The sequence below is a fragment of the Diabrotica virgifera genome, chromosome 9 (assembly GCF_917563875.1).
Source record: "Diabrotica virgifera virgifera chromosome 9, PGI_DIABVI_V3a".
Classification (NCBI taxonomy): Eukaryota; Metazoa; Arthropoda; class Insecta; order Coleoptera; family Chrysomelidae; genus Diabrotica; species Diabrotica virgifera.
The window spans coordinates 148425229-148451923 of NC_065451.1; the positions used below are offsets into that span (position 1 = coordinate 148425229).

Sequence of the window (26695 nt, forward strand, 5' to 3'; positions counted from 1 at the left end):
TGGAGAGATCAGGCCGACGCGGAGCTGAAAAGGGAATAGTATGGAGATGGAACATCGTGGGACAATGGAAAATGGACAATGCTATGGAGCGTGCAGCGAGGACTTGTGATACGAACAAAGACGCGTAAAAGTGGTAAGTCCATATTAGCTATTTTTATGGTATTTCCTGATTAATATAAAGTATAAACATTATGTGCTACCTTAATTACATTAATATATGTTTCAAGTTTACCTATTTTTACTTAATTATTCTATTCTATTACCAATATTTATCAATATACAAAGATTTTTTTTACCCTCATATTAAGTTATTATAGGACGCAATGATACTATTTTATATGATTTTTTACATATTTATCAACGTATACTTTATCCTTGCTGACTTTTATTCATTTATTATTTGACTACTGATTTTTAATACATTTTTGCAATTTTTTATGATTTTAATATTTGCTATCGTAAATATACCTATCAAAATAAATATACGATATATAACAAATATACGCTATATGCATAATACATTTAAATTATTATTCTAACTACTTATTTACAAGGGTTAATATAACGTTATTTATTTTTGAATTTTTTATTACCACTGCAATTTCTACATATTTTTACCATATATTGACGTATTATTTTATCTCCATATTTTTTTTACTATATATTTATATACTACATATCTATATACACCGTAAGACTATAGAATTTATATTTTCGCTAAGAAGTGCAGAAGCTGGAAAATAGAAAAAAAATTATGTATAAATGAGTAGCAACAAAGTTACTTGGGAAGATTTTGTCAAAATAGTTGAGGAAATTGCACAAGAAATAGACAGGCAAAGCAGAAGAGTCTTAAAGAAAAAAGTTCCGAAATCTAAGGACATAAAGGAAGAAGTGACGACACAGCTAATTAAAGCTTATAACAAGTTCACGCAATTGACTAGGAAAAACTGGGAAGCACTTTCGGACAAACAAAGGGAATCGTGCAACAAATATTTTGGAAAAATCAGAGACAAAGCTATACGATCATTTCAAGCAGTAAATGTGAGAACAGTGGTTCCAAGTTCAATACATCAACCAATCGACAAGGAAGTTGAAGAGGAACAAAGCGATGAGGAAATAGAAGAAGGAAAAAGCGACGAGGAAGGAGAAGAAGAAATAATTAACGACGGAATAAAAGAGAAAAAAGGTGACATAAAACAAGATATAACAATATTAAACATGGCTTTGACAATCAATGAATTTTTGAATATCGCAAGCAAGATATTGCCCAACGAGTTCGATGGAAGCGCAGGGAAATTACAACCATTTTTAGACGCATTAGAACTACTTGGAAAATTGGCAGAAGGTCATGAAGACACAGCTGTAACGCTAATAAAAACGCGACTCACCAATAAGGCTAGGAACCTAATAACCACAGAAGATACGATTCCACGGATAGCTGAAGCACTAAAGAAAGAATTAAAAGGTGATAATCCAAAGAATTTAATAGCCAAATTAGCCAAGAAAAGGCAAGGGCATAGAGATGCAGCAGTGTACGCATCTGAAGTGGAAGAGTTAGCAGAACAATTAAAAGTAGCATACATAGCGGAAGGAATGCCACTTGACTTAGCAAAGAAATATACGACGGAAGCAGTAGTAACAACAATGAAACGAAACGCTAATGCAGAGAAAGCTAAGCTAATACTGGAAGCAGGTAACTTTACATCACCGCAGGAAGTAGTATCTAAATTTTTGTCGATCGATACGACTGAAGAAAATGCACAAGGAAGAGTCTTAAATTATAGGACAAACTACGAGAATAGGAGAGGACAGCAGCAATACAGAAGAGGATACCATAACAAACATGACAGAGGAAGAAGAAATAACTTCGGACAACGGAACGAAGGAGAAGCAACGGACAATCAACGAAATTATTCGAACAGAGGATACAGACAATTTAACAATCAAACATACAGAGGAAACCAGAGAGGCGGACGTAACAGGAACGTAAGGTTACTAGAAATAGAGGACAGTCAAGAAGAGCAAGAAAACCAGCAGTTGGGGTTTTGAATGAACAAGAAGTTGGAAGCACACAGGCAGAAATAAAATATAACATTTACAACTTCGACCTAAACCTAACGAACTTTGTACGAATGAAAACAGGAATTCTTGAAAACACAAGCACTTTTATCATAGACACAGGAGCTGACATTTCAATACTAAAATGTTCACAAGATTTTATGAAGGAACAGGTGAAACCAAACACAAAAGCGAAAATAAAAGGAGTCACTAAAGGAGAGTTGCAAACAATGGGAGAAGTTGAGACAACACTCGAAGTAAAAGGAACTCGATTCGAACACATCTTTCAATTGGTAGAACCTAACTTTCCAATTCCAACAGACGGAATCATTGGGAGAGACTTTATTTCTAACTTTCAATGTATACTAGATTACGCAAACCTTAAAATGCACATTAAAGAGGACAACGATTGTTACATTAGTACGAAAATTCTGGATAATATAGACAATGACACCATAATAATACCGCCTAGATGTGAAATTTACAGAATCGTAAAAATTTTTCAAACGTTAAAGAAAGACAGGATAGTGGAACAGCAAGAAATACAACCAGGAATATTCATAGCAAGAGCAATTATTTCAAGTAATAATCCATACATCAAAATTTTGAACACAACGTACGAAACAGTAAATGTAGACGCAAGCACAATCAGGACGTTGGATATTAAACTATTCAATATATATATAGGCTAGTCAACGACAGCAAGGACAGAAAAAAAGAATTACGAGAATCACTGAAATTAGACATACCAGAATACATACGAGACAACTTAGTATCGTTATGCGAGGAATATTCAGACATATTCGCCCTAAGGCATGATATGTTAACCTGTAACAATTTCTACGAACAAAAACTAAGAGTTAAAGACCAAACTCCGGTATATATCAAGAATTATAGGACACCTCATGCGCAAACAGAGGAATTAAATCAACAAGTACAAAACCTAAGAGACCAAGGAATCATAGAACCATCTACATCCGAGTACAACAGCCCAGTAGTACTGGTACCGAAAAAAGCTATAGATAGAGGAAAAGCATGGAGATTATGCATAGATTTTAGACAACTGAACAAGAAGATAGTTACAGACAAATTTCCATTACCAAGAATAGATTCGATATTAGATCAACTAGGAAGAGCAAAATGGTTTTCAGTTATAGACTTAATGTCAGGCTTTCACCAGATACCATTAGAAAAATCATCGAGAAAATACACATCGTTCAGCACAGAAAATGGAGCATTTCAATTTACCAGATTACCTTTTGGATTAAATGTAAGCCCAAATAGCTTTTCAAGAATGATGTCAATAGCATTTTCAGGATTAACACCAGACAAAGCATTTCTTTACATGGACGATATCGTAGTAATTGGAATATCCGAAAAGCATCACTTAGACAACCTGAAAAAGACATTCGAGACATGTCGAAAATTCAATTTGAAACTTAACCCAGGAAAATGTCAATTCTTTAGAAGGGAAGTAACATATTTAGGACATGATCTTTCTCAAGAGGGAGTATCACCAGACAAAGCGAAGTATGCAGTAATTGAACAATATCCGACACCTCAGACAGCGGAAGAAACAAAGAGATTTGTAGCATTTTGCAACTATTACAGACGTTTTATTAAAAATTTTGCGGAAATATGCAGACCACTCAACAAATTATCGAGGAAAGGAGTAGAATTTTCGTGGACCGAGGAGTGTGAAGAAGCATTCAAAAAGCTTAAAGCATCTCTGACGAAACCACCAATTTTAAAATATCCCGATTTCAACAAACAGTTTATCTTAACAACAGACGCATCCAATGAGAGTTGTTCAGCAATCCTAAGTCAAGATTACAACGGAATTGACCTACCTATAGCATATGCATCAAGAAGTTTTAGTAAAGGAGAATGTAATAAACCTATAATCGTTAAGGAATTACTAGCGATTCATTGGGGAATTAATTATTTTAAATGTTATCTATATGGAGCACCAACATTCAAAGTAAAAACAGACCATAAACCTTTGACACACCTATTTGCAATGAAAGAACCAACCTCAAAACTCACGAGGATCAGATTAGACCTAGAAGAATATGACTTCGAAATAGAGTATATAACAGGGAAAAGTAACTACGCAGACAGCCTTTCAAGAATAACATTGCATCAACTAAAAAACCTATACATAGACAACGCCCATATACTAGCTATAACAAGAGCTCAAGCAAAAGAAAAGGAGAAAGAAGCAAGACAAACAAAGGCTGAAAGTGAACTCGCACTACAGCCAGAAGCCACCAAACAGACAGTAAGGAAGGTACTAAATAATTTAGAGGCGCATAGACTACCAATTTTGTCCTTTGGAGCAGAACTAATCTCACCAAGACTGAGCATTAGGGCCAAAAACAAAATAAAATGCAGCAAAAGCATAGCCACAGGATTGAATCGTTTCGATTTAAACCAAGCGTTGGTACAGCTTGATAAGCTGGCGGTAGAGAATGCAGTACGTAAAGTAAAAATATACGTAAATGATATTATTTTTAAAATGTGCACAATTGATGAATTTATTAAAGAAGGAAATAAAAAATTGAAGAATATAGAAATATACATAGGTGAAGTACCAGAAACAATAAAAGATGACAAAGAAAAACACAGATTAATAGAAGAATACCATAATCACCCGATGTTCGGAGGACACGTAGGGAATAACAGACTAATTAAGAAGCTAAAGGCAAGATTCCGATGGAAAAATTTGGAAAAAGACGTAAGAAAATACGTAAAACAATGCCACAAATGTCAAATTAACAAACCGAAAAGAACACATGTCGAAGAGTTCGTGATATCGGACACATCTTCCAAACCATGGGACATAGTATACATAGATACAATAGGTCCATTCACGAGAAGTAATGAAGGTAATAAATACTGTATCACAATGTTGTGTGAACTGACAAAATACGCGGTCAGCATACCAGTGTGCAATAAAGAAGCAGAGACAATAGCAAGAGGAATCTTTGATCATTTCATACCAACATACGGACTCATGAAGCAAATAAGAACAGACCAAGGCACAGAGTATAAGAACGAAGTAATGCAGGAATTAACAAAGCTATTAAAAATAGAACACAACTTTTCAACGGCATACCACCCACAGTCCATTGGAAGTTGCGAAAAACTACACAGAACGTTGAACGAGTACGTAAGAGCATTCATAGACGAAGACAGAGAAAATTGGGATGTGTGTTGCAGAATGTTCACATACTGCTACAATACAACCCCTAACGCGTATCATGGATACACACCGTTCGAACTGTTATCAGGAAGGTTAACCTACCGGAAGACCTTACACATGAGATTCAACCATGTTACAATATAGATGCCTACTACAATGAGTTACGATACAAACTACAAAGCGCACACGAGAGAGCCAGAATCTTCTTATTAAAACACAAAAAAGAGCGGCAAGAAAAGAATAAGCTCAAAGCAACACCACAACACTTTAAAAGAGGAGACCTAGTCCTTGTAAAAAGGGAAGAGAATGGTAAGTTTGATAGTCTTTATGTAGGTCCTTTCACGATAACAGAAGTAAATAACGTTAATTGTAAAATCAGAATAGAAAACAATAAAATCAAGGAAATACATAAGAATAGATTATATGCTTACTAGTCCTGTCGCCAGGGGGGGTACAACGGCCTCGTTAATTCAGATGGACTTACCCAAGTTTTTTTTATGTATTTTGACCCGTAGAACACGAATTTTTTGGGTAACAGTTGATCCGGATGTCGATAAGATTGTTATAGACCAAGAACTTGAGGAATCAAATAACAGCGATTTTTGGCAAAACAAAACAATATTTTGTATTTTTTGGGTCATTTTAAGCAAAAAATATTTCTACAAGTTTTTTAGTAGGATGCACAGTTTTCGAGATAAACGCGGTTGAACTTTCAAAAAATCGAAAAACTGCAATTTTTAAACCCGAATAACTTTTGATTAAAAAATAAAATAGCAATTCTGCTTAGCGCCTTTGAAAGTTCAAGTCAAATTATGTCGGTTTTGATTATTTGCATTGCTAAAAATTTATTGTGTTATTGTTAAACAAAGCTACAAACAACTAGTGCGTGAGTGATGTTTCTATGATTTCTCATTTAAAATCGAACGAGTAGGTAGAATAGGTACTAGTGCAATCAAGACTATTTCTACGTTACATGCGTTAAAACACATGTAAAAGCACGGGAAACCCTACGTGTTTATAGCTTTGTTAAACAATAAAAAAATAAATTTTTACCAATGGAAATAATCAAAACCGATATAATTTGACTTAAACTTTTAAATGCGGTAAGCAGACTTGCTATTTTATTTTTTAATCAAAAGTTATTCGGGTTCAAAAATTGCAATTTTTCGATTTTTTTAAAGTTCAACCGCGTTTATCTCGAAAACTGTGCATCCTACGAAAAAACTTGTAGAAATATTTTTTACTTAAAATGGCCCAAAAAATACAAAATAGTGTTTTGTTTTGCCAAAAATCGCTGTTATTTGATTCCTCAAGTTCTTGGTCTATAACAATCTTATCGACATCCGGATCAACTGTTACCCAAAAAATTCGTGTTCTACGGGTCAAAATACATAAAAACAACTTGAGTAAGTCCATCTGAATTAACGAGGCCGTTGTACCCCCCCTGGCGACAGGACTATACAATCCGAAAACACAGTGAGTGACAAGTGTTACGAAACAATGTTGTTAAACGAACATTTTATATTATTTATGTATTTGCGTAGGCTTAGGAAGTTTGTATATAAAATAAATTTTTTGTATTGATTACAACACAGTATGGGTTGGTAGCACGACTTGCAAATTTCCCTCCCCGTAGTCGGAAAATTCCTAAAAAGGGAAGGTGTACAAGAATTCATCTGTACTCAGTAGATATATCTTAAAAACACCCTGTAATTATCTACGATAATTACTTTCAGTTATTTATGTCATCATAACAATATTACAACCTTCATTCGATTATATAAATATTATTATCCTAGATCACGATTCAACTAATAATTGCAGAGTCAATTATAAACACTTTTCATGGTCGATGCTGAATAGGCATTTCTAAATATATAAACAGTAAAACTATAACAAGGGAATTCATAATATTATATTAGACATTCGTCATTCTATTTTGGTGATCAGACGTAATATTTCCACATTAAAGATAGTGTCTCTTTCTACACGAGACGTTCTTTGGGTGCGGTGCTACCAGCTTATGCTCATGTGAGTGTAAATAAAACAACTCAACAAGTAAAAGCGTATCAATTATTCCACCCCTCGGATAAGGGATAACCACCCTCACCGGGAGCAGATAGCCTTAGTGCCCAGGGCTGTCATACCTACCATAACTAATAAATGTACCACTGATGCCACGTTTTCGGTATTGAGGTTTACCAAGCACTAAACAATAATCTTTATACTGCCACTGTTATTGTGACTATGCCAAACCTTTTGATTCTGTAAATCACGATATTTTGATAAAAAAAAACTAAATTTCTACGGAATTCGAGGTATTTTTTGAATTGGTTCCAATCCTACTTGAATAATAGGAAAAAACTGGTTAGAGCAAATGATACTGACTCTAGTCTCAAAAACATTGTGTGTGGAGTACCATAAGGTTCAATGTTGGGTCCTCTACTTTTCCTTATTTTTATAAATGACATCACTAATTTACCCGTGTTGAGCTGCACCCCCCCACCCCACTTGCAAAAATTAAAAAACAAATAGCGCTGATTTATGAGCTATTTATAAGCTTTCATATTCCGCAGATTAAAAATTTTGAGCTCGTTACACTGAGCAGGAATTTAATATTTTAGTGGGGGGGCTAAGTCAGCCCCCCACTACTTAAAAATAGGGATATTGAATCGATTTTTGCGATATTGAATCGATTTTTGCACCAGAATTACGAGCTATTTATGAGCTCTTGAAATGATATATTTTCGATTTTTGAGCTCATCCCCTTCACCCCCAAACAACCCTTTAATTGATTTAACTTAAGAGTAACGTGCTGAAAAAAATTAAAATATATCGTATCGCGGATATAATTCCTATAGCTTATACATTCTAAGAATAAACTCTTAAGTCACGGGCATTTCGATTATTGAGCTACAACCCCTTCGCAAGAAAACAACCCCATCTTCCCGGATTAAGAGAGTGTTGTACTTAAAATGCATTAAATTAATTATTTGGCGACTGCATATCATTTAATAATTTATGAGCTGCAAAATACCCGCGTTTAGAACATTAAATTGCAATTTCTTTTATATGTGCAGTCACTGAAGGTAAAAATCAACGATTACCTTCAATTTCCTTGAACCTTTATCGATTAAGTATTTTCTATGGGCAATAAGCCACAATTTTACTAAAACATGAATGTATTAACGTTTCGAAACCCAAATCGGGTTTCGTTGTCAAAATACAAAATACTATTAGTATTTTGTATTTAATATTTAATAGTATTTTGTATTTTGACAACGAAACCCGATTTGGGTTTCGAAACGTTAATACATTCATGTTTTAGTAAAATTGTGGCTTATTTCCCATAGAAAATAGTTAATTATAAAAATGCCACAAGGAAATAGCTTCAGAACAACTTTATCGATTTTCACGAAAATTGGTGAGTGGTTAGAGGATACCTCAATAAACAAAGGAGATATGGTGCCACCTTGCGCCTTTACCATGAGGGTGAATACCGCCCCTTCTCGTGGGTGAAAATTATTTTATTAAAAATAACTCGACAAATCGATAAAGGGACAAATTATAAGCAAAATTTGTTATATAAAATTATTAAAATAAGTCGAAAACTTTTTGAGTTATTAAAGATCAAAAATTTTATTTATTCGTGAAAATAATAAATGTTTTAAAGCGGTTTTTCGTAAATAACTGAAAAACTAAGTTTTTACAAAAAAGTTAATAGTAGTTTAATTCGTATAGCTTATAATCTAAGAATAGACTCTTAAGTCACGCACATTTCGATTATTGAACTATAACCCCTTCGCAAGAAAACCACCCCATCTTCCTGGCTTAAGAAGAGTTGTAAGTACTTAAAATGAATTAAATTAATTATTTGGCGGCTACACAGCGTTTAATAATTTATGAGATCGCAAAATATACGCATTTCAATTATTGAATTGCAATTTTCTTTCTACAGTGCAGTCGCTGAAGGTAAAAAACAGCTACGACCTTCAATTTCGGTGAACCTCCATTCATTTTCACGAAAATTGGTGAGTGGATAGAGGACACCTCAAGAAACAAAAGTAACATGGTACCAACTTGCCGTTTTAGCCTGGGGTAGATGTTACCCCTTCTCGGAGGTGAAAATTACTTTATTAAAAATTACCCTACAAATCGATAGAGGGACAAATTCTAAGCAAAATTTGTTATATAATGTTATTAAAATAAATCAATACTTTTTGAGATATTAAAGATCAAATATTTTATTTTTGTGAAAAAAAAGGAATGCATGCTTTAAAGCGATTTTTCATAAATAACTAAAAAAATGTAAGTTTTTACAAAAAAGTTTTCGTCACTAAAATTGAAGCTAATAAACAATATAATAAACTCCTTACTTGAAATATCATTTAATGTTAATTTAAAGTAAGTTATAGGTAATTGAATGTATATTTTTTTCTGCGAGTATTCAAATCTAAGGATCCAAGCTTAAATAACGGGAAAATGATGCATTTTATAACACTTACTAAATACTTGTCAAAGTTCTTAGAAAATACTTATCAAATGAGCTCCAGAAGAAGTTGAGAGCATTAAAATTTATATTCCAAAACTTTTTCCAAAAAAATGATATAGTTTTTTTTAATAACTCTGTTAATTTTTATGATATCAGGCACATCCAACTATTTAAAAGGTAATTTCAAGAGCTATAAAATACTTTATTTTTTTAGGACAATAGGTTAAAGGGCTCCAGTTACATTGTTCTCGCAGTAAAATTTAGGCTTAAACGTTTCTATCTTGGATATTTTAATTCATACAGAAATCAAAAGACAAGTAAAATTTTTGCTAATAAAAAAAATTCAAATTTCGTTATCTATCATTTTTTAAGTGTATCGAGTATTGTTTGAATTATTATCAAAAGCAAATAATTTACGACAATTTGAAAAAATTTGATTTTTTTAAATCATATAAAATATGTGTGTGTGTGTGTTTGAGCATTATTGGCTTCGGAGTCAATGTCCATTCGCCATCTTACCTTTTTGGGATTATTTGTATTGTTTATGCGGAAGCTCTAAAGGAGTGCTTCCTGCTTTCTACTGATTTGTTCAGGTATGTATCCAATCACGACCCCATATAAAATATATATTTTTTATAAAATATGCATTCTAAATCGGTCAAAATGTTTAACGTCATTACTTATGCTAGAGTAAAGTAAGTCTTATAGGGATTAATAAGGATTTTAATTTTTGTGGAAATGTTGTTCGTTTTACTTTTCACTTTTTACTAAAAAATTCGAAAGGGTCCTATTATTTTCATGTTCACTTGCTTAATTTTGATGATATCAACTTCTTTCGCTGCTCATTTAATAGGTATTTCTGAGTACTTTGACAAAACGTATATTAAGTATATTTAAAGTACGAGCCTGGGTTGACATAATATCTAATTAATACAACAGTAATTTGGAATTACTATCCGTTTATTTAAGCATAGGTACATGTTACGTAAATATAACTAATTGCATGTAAAAAACAATAATTCATGAGGACGCCATGCCAATCTGAAAGTCCTTCGCGCATGTGTGTGTCTAATCTTCGGCGCGCGTACTTCGCGGTTCGTCTCGTGATTGAATAGTCCGAGAGCTCGATACATCACACTCCTCCCTCCTAGATGAATTTACTCATAGTCCTCCAAATACTTTGGAGGTTTTCTTATTCGAGCGGGTGGCTTCTTGACTTCAGAGACCTGCTCTCCAAGTTGTGGTTCTGGATCTACCAAATCGTTAGGATGCGGGAAAAGCTGTTGCGGAGTTTCGCGTATTCCCGTTTCCATCGAGGTTGACGGTGTAACTTCGTCTGTGGTTTCCTGGTCACATACACGAGTTCTTATTTGGTCAGAATGACGAGGTAAAATTTTACCATCAGGTGTTTGAATTTTGTAGCTTAATGGTCCGGTGGTTTCAATTATTTTGGAAGGAAGCCACTTTTGACCAGGAGTAAATGACCTTGCAAATACAGTCTCGTTTTCGTGAAAAACTCTGGACCCTGCTTCCTTAGGATATTTGATCTCTTGCTTGGCTAGCATCTCTTTCCTAAAATCAGGCTGTAGACGATCAAAAAGTGAGCCTAACTTCCGCCCCATTAATATTTCGGATGGGCATCTCCCTGTCGCACAATGGGGTGTAATGTGCTGAGTAAGGAGATATCTGTGCAATGCTACTTGTATGTTGGTGTGTTCATTGCTATCTGTCATTTTCTTAAGTGCATTTTTTACATTTTGTACCATGCGTTCCGTTTGCCCATTACTACTTGGATGGTACGGTGCAACCAATGCTTGTCTAATAAGGTTTTTCTTTAAAAATTCTTGGAACTCAGCCGACGTAAAACTAGTTCCGTTATCCGATACCACAACATCTGGGATGCCATGAGTGGCAAATAAACCGCGTAAAATGTCTATAGTCACAGCACTAGAGGTATTTGGAACGATTTTTACCTCCAACCACTTTGAATATGAGTCTATGATTATCAGTAGTAATTGCACAAGAGCTCTGAAATTATTGAATTTTTCCCGAGTGACACTTTGACAGTTTTAATTTCACGAGCCGAAGGCGAGTGAAATTATGTCAAAGTGTCACGAGAGCAAAAATTCTATATTAATTTCAGAGGTCGAGTGCAATTTGTTGCGATTATTTCATGAATAAAACTGTTCAAAACCAAAATTTTATTGTAATTTATTTATGTAAGTACCATTAAACACACAGTTTTTATAAATATTTGACGATTGAAAGTCATCACTTTTAATAATTTTTAAAACATTAATTGTCATTAATGTCACTGAATGTATTTTTTCGTAGCAACAAAGGGCATCTGACGTAATATACTTAACGACGGGAGATTATCAAAAATGATGGATTTAATTCAGATTTCTGTAGCTTTCTATTGGTGAGAATCTCCTATGAATGAAATATACAGAAACATTTTCCCTTTAAATGGACCGGCTAAATCGTGGTGTATCCTTGTCCATGGAGCTCTGGCCCACTCCCAAGGATGGATTGGAGCCTTTTTTGGCATATTTATAGACTCCTGGCACTCGCTGCAAGTACTAGGTGTTCAATTTGCTTGTCGAGATTTGGCCACCAAACATATGAGCGTGCCAGTGACTTCATTTTTACGATTCCAGGGTGTGCTGAGTGTAGCAAATTCAGTATTGTTGTCCTCCCTCCGAGTGGAACTATTACCCTTGTACCCCATAACAGGCAGTCTTGATATCAGCTAACTTCGTGTTTACGTTGTAGATAAGAAGTAAATTCGTCTGAAAATTTAATTTTCTCCTCAGGCCAGCCTTTCCATGCCCACTGCAAAATTTTAGATAACACTGGGTCCTTCTTAGTTTCACTCGCGATGTCTTTGGCACAGATTAGTTTTTCTGGGATGTTCTCGAGCATCAAAACGTCATCTGAGTTTGGCGGGTCTGGCGCCTTTACCTTTTGTGGCAACCTGCTCAGAGCATCTGCATTCTCAATTTTTGCATCCGGTATGTAGCATAATTCGTAATCATACGCAGATAACATAAGAGCCCATCTATGCATTCTGGGTGACAGTATCTCTGGAACACCTTTTTTTTTATTAAAAATACTCAGCAATGGTTTTTAGTCCGTTTTTATGCTTATTCTCCTGCCATATACATATTCATGGAATTTTTTTACGCCCGATATTATGGCCAGTGCTTCTTTGTCGATTTGGGCCAAGTTTCGTTCCGCAGACGATAGAGTACGACTATGATACGCCACTGAATATTCGCATCCCTCATCATCGCGCTTACTAAGCACACAACCGACCCCGTAAGGGCTAGCATCACACGTCAAAAATAAATCTTTCCGTTCACTGTAATGTCCCAACACCGGTTCTTTTGCCAAAATGTCTTTTAATAATTTAAAAGCTTTTTGTTCCTTAAAACGCCACTGCCAAGGAACGTCCTTTCGGAGCAGTGCATGTAACGGATTTGCAATAGTTGCCTTGTCTTTTAGGAAAGCATGATAAACATTTAAAAGTCCAAAAAAAGCTTGTAATTCGGTTTTATTAGTCGGAGCAGACGCATTGGTGATGGCCGCGATTTTGTCTTTAGTGGGTCGTAAACCTTCTTTACTAATTTGAAACCCGAGAAACTCTATTGTCTTTGTTCGAAAAACGCACTTTTCCTGGCGCAAATGTCTTCCTGGAAACGCGTTAATACTGCGCGCACTTTTGAGTCTAAGTCTATTTCTGAGCTACCTACTATTAAAATGTCATCGTAATACGGTAGTACACCCAAAATACCCGATAATCGAGTGTCTATGAATTTTTGAAAAATTTGTGGAGCCACGGATATACCGAACTGTAAACGATTGCATTTAAAAGCCCCCTTATGCGTAATAATTGTTTGTGCTTCCGCAGCTTCGCGGTTGACACTTAACTGCAGATAAGCTTGCGCCATGTCTAGTTTTGCAAACACTTTACCGCCCGCGAGAGTGGATAAAATGTTCTGTACCGCTGGCACTGAGTAAGGTTCTGGATTTAGCGCTAAGTTCAATGTAGATTTATAATCGCCGCAGATCCGAACCTCTCCGTTGTCTTTGCAAACGGTCACAATTGGGGTGCACCATTTTGGGTGTGTAATCGGCTCTAAAACACCCTGCGCTATAAGCCTGTCCAATTCAGCTTCAATCTTGTCTTTTAGTGCAAAAGGAACTTTGCGCGCTTTAAGCATAATTGGCCTTACATTTTTGTCTAAAGAAAAATTTACTGGGGGACACCGGTAAGATCCCAAATCCGTGTTAAATACATCTGGGTATTCTTCTGGATATTAATAATGGAATAAATCTGACTTATCCCTGCTATGGTTAATCCTAACCTCTCAAACCAGTTTCTACCCAGAAGGCTGGCGCGGTTTCCTTCCGTGACTATAAGTGGAAGCTTGGCCGACCGTTGACCCCTTTGCACCTCCACTAGACACTGACCCAGTATGGGTATCACTGTATTTTGATAATCTCTTAGAATAACACTGGATTGATTTAATTTAGGTCGATTTTCACTAAATATTAAATAACGAAAAATTATAGTCGATACTTTGATAACAAACACTTTGAGTATTTCCCGAAACTGGCTCGGTATCTGATGTCGATTCCTCGGTAGTCCGATGCACTTTGCGTCTTTGATTTTGGTCTTTCTTTTTACCAAAACAAGCTATTTCAATGTGTCCAATTTTCCTGCAAAATGTACAGGTTGATTTAATGTGTTCACAATGTTCAGGAGAATGTTCCTTTTCGCACCGAAAACACTTTTTCCGTTCGCGATCAGCTGATCGTGCTCAACTCACTCTCCACACCTGCAAACTTTGAACAGCCACTTCGTGTGCCAGGCACATGTGTTGTGCGTCTTTAAGTTTTAACTTTTCTGTGGCGAGCAACTTTTGCTGTAAGGTCTCATCAAAAATCCCACAGACTAATCTATCTCGTAGCATTGTGTCGAGGGCAGTTCCGAAATCACATGGCTCTGCCAATTTTCGCAATTCTTTTAGATACACAGAAATTGTTTCACCAGTTTGCTCATTTCGCCTATAAAACTTGAATCTGCAGACAATTTCGGACGTTTTTGGCGCAAAATGTTTTTTCAACTCTGCAGTGATCTCTTCGTAGCTCGAATCACTAACTTTTGCTGGTGCAACCAAAGACCTTATAATTTCATAAATATTTGCCCCACACAGACTCAGAAATGTGGCTCTTTTCTTCTCTGGATCGGTAATATTATTGGCCGTGAAGAAAAAATCCATACGTTCGACGTAGGAGTCCCAATTTTTTGGCTCACTAATATTGAAGTTTTCGATGTTCCCGTAAGCTGCCATGTTGTCTTATTATTTATCTCCGGGAATGAACAAGAACAAAGCTCTTAAATCCCATTTATCTCCGTCGCCAGTTTAAAGTACGAGCCTGGGTTGACATAATATCTAATTAATACAACAGTAATTTGGAATTACTACCCGTTTATTTAAGCATAGATACATGTTACGTAAATATAACTAATTGCATGTAAAAAACAATAATGCATGAGGACGCCATGCCAATCTGAAAGTCCTTCGCGCATGTGTGTGTCTAATCTTCGGCGCGCGCACTTCGCGGTTCGTCTCGTGATTGAATAGTCCGAGAGCTCGATACATCACAGTATATTTTATAAAATGCATCGTTTTCCTATTAATTAGGCTTGAATCATTAGATTTAAGTACTCGCCGAAATACATTTAATTACTTATAACTCACTTTACATTAATAATAAAAGGTTTTTCAAAGCTTTATTTTTGGTAATGATATATTTTATGTAAAAACTTACAATTTTTAAGTGATTTATGAAAAACCGCTTTAAAACATTTATTATTTTCACGAATAAATAAAATCTTTGATCTTTAATAACTCAAAAAGTATTGATTTATTTTAATAACTTTATATAACAAATTTTGCTTATAATTTGTCCTTCTATCAATTTGTGGAGTTATTTTTAATAAAATAATTTTCACCCCCGAGAAGGGGCGGTATTCACCCTCAGGGTAAAGGCGCAATGTGGCACCATATCTCCTTTGTTTCTTGAGGTATCCTCTAATCACTCACCAATTTTCGTGAAAATCGATGAAGGTTCACCGAAATTGAAGGTAATAGTTGATTTTTACCTTCAGTGACTGCACTATATAAACTGCAATTTAATGATCTAAATGCGCGTATTTTGGAGCTCATAAATTATTAAATGATATGTAGTCGCCAAATAATTAATTTAATGCATTTTAAGTACAAGTCTCTCTTTAAGCCGGGAAGATGGGATGGTTTTCTTGGGAAGGGGTTGTAGCTCAATAATTGAATTGCCCGTGATGTAAGAGTTTATTCTTAGAATATATAAGCTATAGGAATTATATCCGCGATACATTTTAATTTTTTTCAGCACGTTTCTCTTAAGTTAAATCAATTAAAGGGTTGTTTGGGGATGAAGGGGATGAGCTTAAAAATCGAAACTATATAATTTCAAGAGCTCATAAATAGCTCGTAATTCTGGCTTAAAATCGATTCAATATCCCTATTTTTAAGTAAGGGGGGGGGCTGGCTCAGTCCCCCACTAAAATATTAAATTCTTGCTGAGTGTGACGAGCTCAAAATTTTTAATTTGCGGAATATGCAAGCTCATAAATCAGCGCTATTTGTTTTTTAATTTTTGCAAGTGGGGGGGGGGCAGCCCAACAGGGGTCACTAATTTAAAAATCAATGGAAAAATTTTTCTTTTTGCTGATGATACCAGTATTACTTGAAGCAACTTAACTTTTGCAACTCTTCATGCAATTATAACTTCTGATCTACTTACGATAAAAACCTGGTCTCACTCTAATTTACTCTCTTTCAACGTGGATAAGACAGTAGCATTATCTGATAAAGGAGCTCTTCAACCGTTGCTTCTTAATAACAGCCAGATCAGTACCGCTGATTCTGTAAAACTTCTTGGTATTTTTTTAGACAGCAACCTCAAATGGTCCCTTCATATCGATTCGTTAAATAAGAAACTCGCCTCAGCTTGCTATGCAATAAAATCTGTTTCAAAAAAATCAATTTGGCATTTTCTAAAATAACATATTTTTCGTTGTTCGAATCTCATCTTCGATATGGTCTTCCTTTTTGGGGTTCTAATACAGCTGCTCAATCTGATGTTAATTTTAAATGCAAAACAGAGCAATAATATATCTGTTTGACCTCAGAAGAACTACACATTGGAGAGGTTACTTCAGAGATCACGAAATTTTAACACTTCCAACTCTATATATTTTAGAAACGGTTTGCTTCATTCGTAAACACCTTCATGTCTTTTCAGCAAGGCCTAATCATTTCTACTCCACCAGAAATTCAACGTTTGATATTTATTTACCGATCCCGTCCACTGAGTTAGAAAAGAAATCTGTATTATATTCCGCAAAAAAACTATACAACCATCTCCCTTCACAACTTAAATCTGCAACATGTTTCCCAAAGTTCCGCAAAATGATAAAAGCCTGTCTATCTAAAAGACCATATTATTCAGTAAAAAGGAATTTCTTAATGAATAACTAAGAAAATTGGGTTTCATATGCAGCAGCTAAAACTTATTATTTCCTAATGTGTATTGTATTTTATTTGTTGTATGTTCAATTTGCAATTTACATAAATTTTGCAATATGTATATTGTTTTTGTTTTTGCTTTACTTTAATTATCTTCTTTGTATTCTATATAACAATAAAAAACTGCTAAACGCCGTAAAAATTATTGGCGCATACAATATTCCAGCTACAAAAGATCTGATATGAATATTACGTGGCGCGAAAATGTATTTTCATTTTGATGCAAAATAAAATTTTAGTTTTATTTTAAACGATTTTTCCATAATATTTGCTAAATTTGAAGTAAACACTCTCTGGTTATTATTTTTATCTTCCATATTAGGTTATATACGTCGGAAAAATGAAAGAATACCCATGAACGATCACATAAATCACTTATTTTGTATTTGCTGTCTTTTTCTATAAATTACAAACGTTTGTTATAGAAAAAGATAGCAAATACAAAATAAGTGATTGATGTGATCGTTCATGGGTATTCTTTCATTTTTCCGACTGTATTTATAATAATTTTTCTTTTGCTTTTACTCCTATATATTTCATCATTTCTGGTGCTACTTCATCGCTTCCTGGTGCTTTTAAAATCTTTATCTTTCTTATTGCTTCTTCCAGTTCTCGTTTTTCTATCATTTCCTTATTTTTCGTGTTTCCTTCTCTATTGATGTGTTTTTCTTTTTCCATTGTATTCCCTTGCTTTCCATTCAGTATCAGCTCGAAGTGTTCTTTCCATCTTTCCATTATTTTCTTATCGTCGTTTATTATTGTTCCCTCCTTGTTCATTATTTGTTTCTTTGTTGCTTCTTAGGTTTTTTAGTGTTCTATAAAATAATTTTACGTTTTCTTCCATTTTTTCTCCGAATTTTTCTTAACTTCTCTTTTTTTCTTTCTTAACTGTCTCTTTAACTTTTGTTCTTTGTCTTTTATAATTTTCATATTTCTGTTGTGTTTTGTCTTGTATGTATTCTTTCCATAATTTCTTCTTTTCTTTTATCTCTCTTTTCACTTCATCGTTCCACCAAGATGTTCGTTTCTCTCTGTTGTTGTTTCTTGTAGTCCCACATATTGCTTTAGCTGTTTTTATCATCGCATTTTAAAAAAATTTCCATTCTTCTTCTATTATTTCTGTTGTTTCGTGTTCATTGTCCATCTCTTTCTCTAGCTCCTCTGTGTATCTCATTTTCATTTATTCTTCCCTTAGTTTATAATTTTTTATTATTTCTTTGTGTTTTCTGTTTATGTTCTCATTCCTTTTTATTTCTTTTCTTTTGCTTCTGAATGTGGTTTCTAGTAGATAGTGGTCACTGCCAATTTCATAACTCCTTTTCTGTTTTTTGCACTATAGTATAGTCTATAATGGTAGGGGAGCCCAAGCGGGGATTTTTGCAGTTACTCGAGCGCGTCAGATTATCATATGGGGAGAAACGTGGTACCCTGCAGATGTACCTCTGCCATATATTGGCTCTTAGCACAGGGGAGTTCGTTTAGGGGGGCCCGAAAAACAAAATCTATCCTTAAAAATACTCGAAATTGTCAGATTAAGATAAGGTAAGTTAAGTACATGCAAAACAGTGTATATTTAAAAAATCTGACGATTTGAGCGGGGCGTAAGGGAATTGGTGAGTCACAAAGTTTCACAAGAAAAAGGCGAATATTTCGCGAAATGAACGTCAGATCGAAAAACTAAAAACTACACGTTCAATATTTTTCAAAAATCTATCGATAGATACCAAACACGACATCTCACAGAGAGGGGTGGGGGGTAAATTTAAAATTGTAAATACAAATCCCGCGATATTTATCAAAATAAACATCAGATCGAAAAACTGCAAAATACACTTATTTAATATTTTTGAAAAATATATCGAATGGTATCAAACGCGACGCACCAAGGAGGTGGGGTGGGAGGTTACTTTAAAATATTAAATGGGAGCCCCCATTTTTTATTGCAGATTTGAATTCTCTGCATAAAAATAAGCAACTTTTATTCGAAACATTTTTTCGAATTATGGATAGATGGCGCTATATTCGGAAAAAACGATTAATGGAAATGGAAAATTAAATTAAAAAATGGCAAGCGCCCGCTAAAATGGAAAATTTTACTTAACTTTTTTTGGTTTTAGGACCTAATAATCACAACCCAATAGGTCCCCAAAGCGCTCGAGTGACTGCACATTTAGCATACTTTGCTCCCCTACCATAATTGATTGTTCGTCTCTTGATTTGACTTCTCTTGTGATCTTGTGTATCCTTTTATGGTGGAAGTGTGTGTTCATAATCACCAAGTTATTGTCTACACAGATTTCGAGTAGTAATTTTCTATTTTTGTTTTTGTTCATTTTTCTGCTTCTTTCCCCACTCTACTGTTCATGTCTCCTTTGATCACAATTTTCTCTGTACAATCATTTACCACGTCTTGTAATTTGTCCCAGAACTCATTCTTTTCGTTTTTTGATGCGTCGTCATCTGGTCAATAGCATATGATTAGGTTTGTATTGGTTTCCTCTGTATCCATATCTATGTCTACTCTTAGTATACGTTCGTTGTAATATATCCAATTTTTTTCTTTGTTGATACTGTCCTTCTTTATCATGCACGCTACTCCTGCCTGAGCTCTCTTCGTTTCTTCCACTCCACTGTATATTAGTAGCATTCCGTTTTCTAATATTATTGATCCTCTTTCTTTTTTCTTTGTCTCTGTTATAGCTACTATTTCAATGTTCTTATCTCTAATTTCTTTCCCCAGTTCTATTTCCTTCCCATTTATACCTCTTATATTCCATGATGTCATTTTCAGAGTTGTTTTGTTCTTTTCTGTGCTTAACTTGTACTTTGTTTTAATTTGTTTATCCTTCCGTTTGTGTTATTATCTTCATATCTGCTCATGTCCCTGTGCTGTGCCTGTTTTGTTTCTCGTTCCGTCCTTGTGTTTTCTTTAGATAGTTTTTTTAACTAGTTTTTTTTGTATTGTTTGTTACTTTTTCTATCCTGCTTGTTTTTTGGTTCCATTTCCATTTAATGCCTTCAATAACTATGAAACCATAGCCAATTTTTGTCCTTTTTCCATTAGTCTTTTCATCTGCTGCTATCTTCCTAAGGTTTCTTTGTATTTATATCTCTTTCAGTGTTAGGTCACATTCTATATATACTCTATGTTGCTTATAGTTCATTAGTTTACCCTTGGCTTTCAGTATTTTCATTTTATCTTCGATTTTTTTACATTCGATAACACACATTGTTTCATTTATCTTTTGTACCATATTTATTTCTGATTTTACTCCCATTTTTGTTTCTATGAAGTTCTCTAGTTGCTCTGCTTCTATTGTGTCTATTGGTAAGCCTCTCTCATATTATTAGGTTATTTTTCTTCTTTTCTTTCTGACATGCTTCCAAGGTTATTTCTATTTTATCTATTTTTTGTTTCATCGTAGCCATCTCTTTCTTTAGATATTCATTTTCTCTTATAGTGTAGGAAACAGAGGTTGAACCTTGCAAAATGGACACAAGTCCAGTTTTATTTTTTTTTCTGGTATATCAAGGGATGATTATTATGAGACTAACTTTTTCTTAAAAAATTTCGCCCCGGAACCCCCCTTTAAAGGGGGTAATTTGTGGTTTTTGCGGAACGTAGCCCTTCCTGTACCTTTTGTAAAAAATTTCTTTTATAGAAATATGAAGAGGACTATATTTACTACGATTTATTTCCTAACAGCATATGTATATCACCCACCGTTTAGTGGGGGTGGGGCCTCAAAGTTTAAAAAAAATGTTTTAAAAAAAATTTTTTTTTCCTAACTGTAATGGAAATTAAGAAGAAATCCTGCAGCAGTTATTCACAAATGACTGATTTTTTCGTATAGGTTTCACTTAAGGGTAATTGCCCTTTTTTGATTACAGGGTTTTACATTTTAAAAAACCCCTTTTTATACCATCTGAACCGTTTATGCCGTCACCTGTTCATTTTATTGATAAAGTACTTGTGTAAAATAAAACAACACAGTGTAACCTACAAATTATGACCATGCACATTTTACATTCTTTGCGCCCCAAAGCCACAGTGGTGGCCCAAAATCAATTTTTGCATATTTTCGCCACCTACACGCATTCTATTGCATTAATGCTACCTTAATTAATAACACAATATTCACCCTTAAGTGGTCGCTAAGCAGTGGCGGGGTGATGGGGGCGATCACCACCCCCCTCTCGAACCAAGTGATATTACATTTAAAGATTATAAAAATATTCATTTATTTTTATAGATATTTGGCCGATTGGCACCCCCCTCTTAACGATGCTGGATCCGCGACTGTCGCTAAAGCATAAAAAGATCGCCATTCTTATAAAAATAATAATATAAGTATGTATTTCTATAAAAATAAATGAACATTTTTATAATCTTTAAATGTAATATCACTTGGTTCGAGAGGGGGGTGGTGATCGCCCCCATCGCCCCGCCACTGCTTAGCGACCACTTAAGGGCGAATATTGTGCTATTAAGGTAGCATTAATGCAATAGAATGCGTGTAGGTGGCGAAAATATGCAAAAATTGATTTTGGGCCACCACTGTGGCTTTGGGGCGCAAAGATTGTAAAATGTGCATAGGTCATAATTGTAGGTTACACTGTGTTGTTTTATTTTACATATGTACTTTATCAATAAAACGAACAGGTGACGAAAACTAAAACATAAACTGGAGCCCGCCAAAGCATATCTGTGGTTTACGGCGAAACTGTGCCGTAATGGTTGCTTATACGAAAAAATGAATAGGACCTAATTTTTAGAGTAAATAGTGGTCTTTAACCTTGTATAAGTATTGTTTAAAAAGAATGCATAGGTAATGAGAAAATCGTAAAAACATGCTCGCCAAGGGATAGGGGTACTTTCTGGAGTATATTTTCAAGGATAGGGGTGGTTTCCTCAGGGATGTTGCAATAACCATATATATTTTTGATAAACACTATTGATGAAGCATATGCCCATTTTATTTATTTTTTTTTGCTACAGGGGTTGCACTAGGAAATCACTTTTGGGGTCCATGCGTGGGTAATAATAACGTGCATAAAATGATATTAATAAAGGATTACATAAAAGTATATTAATAAAGGGCATTGTGTGTGAAGGATTCCAGGAAAATCACTTTCTTTATTAATTCTTCTTTTTTTTGGGGTGGTACCGGGGAAAAATGGGGATGCTTTTTACTCTAGCATAAACGGTTCAGATTGTATAAAAAAGGGATTTTTTAAAATGTAACACCCTGTAATTAAAAAAAGAGCAATTACCCGTAAGTGAAACCTATACCACAAAATCACTCACTCATTTGTGAATAATTGCCGCAGGATGTCTTCTAATTTCCATTACAGTTAGGGGAAAATAATTTTTTTAAACGTCTTTTTTAAAAACTTGTCAACTTTGGGGCCCCACCCCCACTAAACGGTGGGTGATAGACATATGCTGTTGGGAAATAAATCGTAGAAAATATAATCCTCTTCATATTTCTATAAAAGAAATTTTTTGCAAAAGGTACGGGAAGGGCTACGTTTCGCAAAAACCACAAATTACCCCCTTTAAAGGGGCTAAAAGGGGGTTCCGGGGCGAAATTTTTTAAGAAAAAGTTAGTCTCATAATAAGCGTCCCTTGATATACAAAAAAAAATAAAACCGGACTTGTGTCCATTTTGCAAGGTTCAACCTCTGTTTCCTACACTATTATTATTTCTTTCATTTGCAATTTGTATTCAATATTCTCCTTCCTAATTTCTTTTAATTCCTCAATCTTACCCATTGTATTTTTTATATCAGGTCCTTGTTTTTCTTTTTATTATCGCTTGCTAATTGTCTCATTAGTTCCATAATTTCGTTCTGGCTGCTGGTTTCATTCATTGATGGTTTCGACCTGTCTGGTGTTCGGTTCACTTTGCTGCTCCTGCTAAATATGTCTAGCTCCTCTTTGCTTTTTCTTTTATCGTCTTCGTTAATGCTATCATTACCGTCCGTCATCTTTCTTCTTATTCAAATGATTAAAGTATGTATTTATAAATATTTGTAACGGTTAAAGATCTTGCAATTCTCGATCCTAACCAGTTTCGACTTCTACCGTTTGTAAATATAAAATACAATCAATATCAAAATAACGTGTTATCGAAATTCGTGTTTAACGACCTCCAAACCCCCCCCCCCCGAGTGTAAAAATTGAATTTCCATCAGTATTTCCTGAGTTATAAATTTTTCATTTTCCATCTCTTCGAATGCATTTTTCATGGAAATTTTCATCTGCAGGGGATCAAGTTTACAAACTTTCCTGACACTCTCCTGAATCGACTGCAAAAAGTTGCATGGCGATTCATCTTACTGCACAAACTTCCTAGGTGTAATGCTTCATTTCCTCGCCTGTTCGCTATGAGCCGATGAGTAGTGGGGATTTGACAGTTTTCGCCAGCGCTGTTAGTGACAGTTTTGTGTATTGAATTTGAACAATTTTATCAGAAAAGTAAAGTTTCAAACCGATAGAGAGCTCTACCGACGAAACCCACAGCCAATAAAAACAGAGGTAACCTCTAAATTTCACATAAACTTCTTCTTTTCTCAATGGCCTTTTGCGTAAGCAGTCATCCAGTCGCACGAATTTATATATTAAATATTAAAATTATAATGAATAAAATAAAAAAAAACATAATTACTTTTACTATTAATTCTGTGTATTCGTTCAGTAATCAGGTTACAATAATATTTCAGTTTATAATTTGTGTTTTTCTAGATCAGGGGTTCCCAAACTTTTTTGTACCACGCCCCCTTTTGTTGAAATGAAAGCTTCTCGCCCCCCCCTTTTACAATAAGTTGTATGCGCCTAAATAGGAACAAAACAAAAACAAATAAGTATTAGCTTGAAAGCAAAACATTTATTTATTCTTCCATAAGATACAACAATATCAGTTTCCATAAAATACAAAAATTATTAAATAGTTTCCATAAAATACAAAAATTATTAAATAGTTTCCATAAAATACAAAAATTATTAATAAAAGATTCAGGCAGGGAGTCTATGTCGGCATGGAATAGATCAGTTGACATTCTGTAAATAAAATTGTCACAAGTGTTTGGGAAGTATTTCTGGAACTCTTCAATTAGGCTCTCCAAATGGTTTGATATTTGGATTTTCAAACTTGATCCTTCATAAATGTCCTTGAAGCGTGTTTCTTCTTAGATTGGCTCTACTTTAGAGAAATTTTAGAGTTTTTTAAAGTCCATGTTTTGCTCATTTTGCTTTTGATGTTCCAAGGTGATTACTTCATCTCAAAGGTCAAATAATCTTGCCAAAATGTTTCATTTTAAGAGCCATCGTACTTCTGTATGAAGTAGCAGTGTTTTGTGATCACTTTCTAAATCTTCACAAAGAATTTTAAACAGTTGAGTATTCAACGCACTGTTTTTTATGTACTTCACTACTTTAATACACAACTTTAAGACAGTCATAAGTTCATTTGGAAGGGTTTTTGCTGCCAAGGCTTGTCGATATATAAAACAATGTATCCCAATCACATCAGCATTTTTCTCTATTACTAATTGCAAATAGCCTGAGCGAAAACCAAGCATTGAAGGTGCGCCATCTGTTCATAAACTTATCAGTTTTTTCCAAGAGAGTTCATGTTTGTCAAAAAACTCTCACACTGCGTTAATAACATTAATAACTTTTGTCGTGGTCTCCAGTCTCCAACTCTGTAGAAAAGAGTAGCTCGTCTTTCATTCTTTTATTTTGAATATACCAAACATAAACAATTAACTGATAATATTGTGCTGTCAGTACTCTCTTCTAGCTGAATAGCAAAAAATGGCGATTATTTTACTGTATCAACTACCTGATTTTGTATGTCTTCGCTCATATCATCAATGCGGCGTTTCACAGTGTTGTCAAAAAGAGGTATTTGAGAACTTTTGCTTACTCTGCGTTACCAGACACAGTTTAACAAGCGGTTAATTTTGAATTTTAGAAAAATACCTAAAGTTAATTTAATTTTCAACTTGTCTCGCGCCCCCCCTGATATGTCCTCACGCACCCCAGGGGGGGCGCCCCCCCCCCAATTTGGGAACCCCTGTTGTAGATATATATCTATTTTTCTCGTTTTTTGTATATTTCACATACACCAATTTTATCAGAAAAGTACAAGTTTCAAATCGCGAGAGAGCGCTACCGTCGAAACTCACAGCCAATTAGTGAATTTGCATCTAAAGAAGCATTATTTGTTATTGTTATTTTTTGACTGTATGTAAGCTTTGTCCATAAAATTGTGAAATTTTCAGAGACAATAAAGCATATTTCTATTCTATTCTAGGTGCACAAGTACGTCCATAGGATCGAGTTTCCGTTTGATGTCATGATCGATTTGCTCGAGAAGATGGGCGAAATTGAATATCGATTGTGTGCTGGTGCCAATGAGAATATTCAACTCACAGCTTTAATATCTGCGTTCCAGGATGTTAAGGATATCAAAGCTCCAGAAGAATCTCACTGATTTTGTACTCCGCTAAGTTCTTATTTCATATGTAATATTTTTTTACTAAATTTTGTTAAAAAGACGTTTTAATTTCTTTGTGTTGTAAGGTTCTAAACACGTGGGTTATACCTTTTTGAAATCCTCGATTGACTTAGGATAGTCAACCTTAGCTAAATTGTCTCCTACTCATCATAACAAAGACAATCATGGAGATCTCTGCTCTGGCTAGCTCTTCTCAGAGGCAGTGGCGGCTGGTGACCTCAGTATACGGATAGGCGACACATACAGTGTATAATATAATATGTACATACCTATATAGGTACAGGGTGTTTTGTAAAGAATGGGCCATAGCTTAACCTTACATTCCTGAGCTTAAAATTGGTCGATTTAAGCTAACTTACCTTAGTACCAAAGTTGATAATAACCGAAATATAGGGTGTCAAACTTTTATTTTATTTATTCTTGAATATTTCCTGACAGACATGGGATAACAACACGAAATTTGGTAAGCGGGGGTTTTTTGGGATGAGTAATCTAAATTTTTCCACCAAAAATGATGTATTACCCAGAGGGCGTTACATACGTCTTTCAGCGCTCATTTAATACATTCAATTATTTTTATCTCCCACTCCACGTATTTTTGAATCAATATTTTTATTCTCTTAATATTTTTACTTAAAAAAGCTATACTACATTCATCTCGCTAAGCTCAACGACTGTTTTCGAGATAAACTCATTTTAAGTCTGCGATACAACATAATTTTTGCATATCATTATAGTTAGACCCGAAAAATAAACTTGAAACCATAATAATTGT

The 26695-nt window shown here is 34.6% G+C and overlaps 1 protein-coding gene across 1 annotated transcript in view; it reads left to right on the forward strand.

The window, feature by feature from the left end:
• The window catches only part of LOC126892850 (replication factor C subunit 5-like), a 113919-nt gene extending 87959 nt beyond the window's left edge, over positions 1 to 25960 (forward strand). The window contains exon 7 of the mRNA XM_050662653.1: positions 25717 to 25960. Within this exon, the coding sequence (XP_050518610.1) occupies positions 25717 to 25896 (180 nt within the window). The 3' untranslated portion in view covers positions 25897 to 25960. The remainder of the gene's footprint in view (positions 1 to 25716) is intronic.
• The last annotated feature ends 735 nt before the right edge of the window (positions 25961 to 26695 follow it).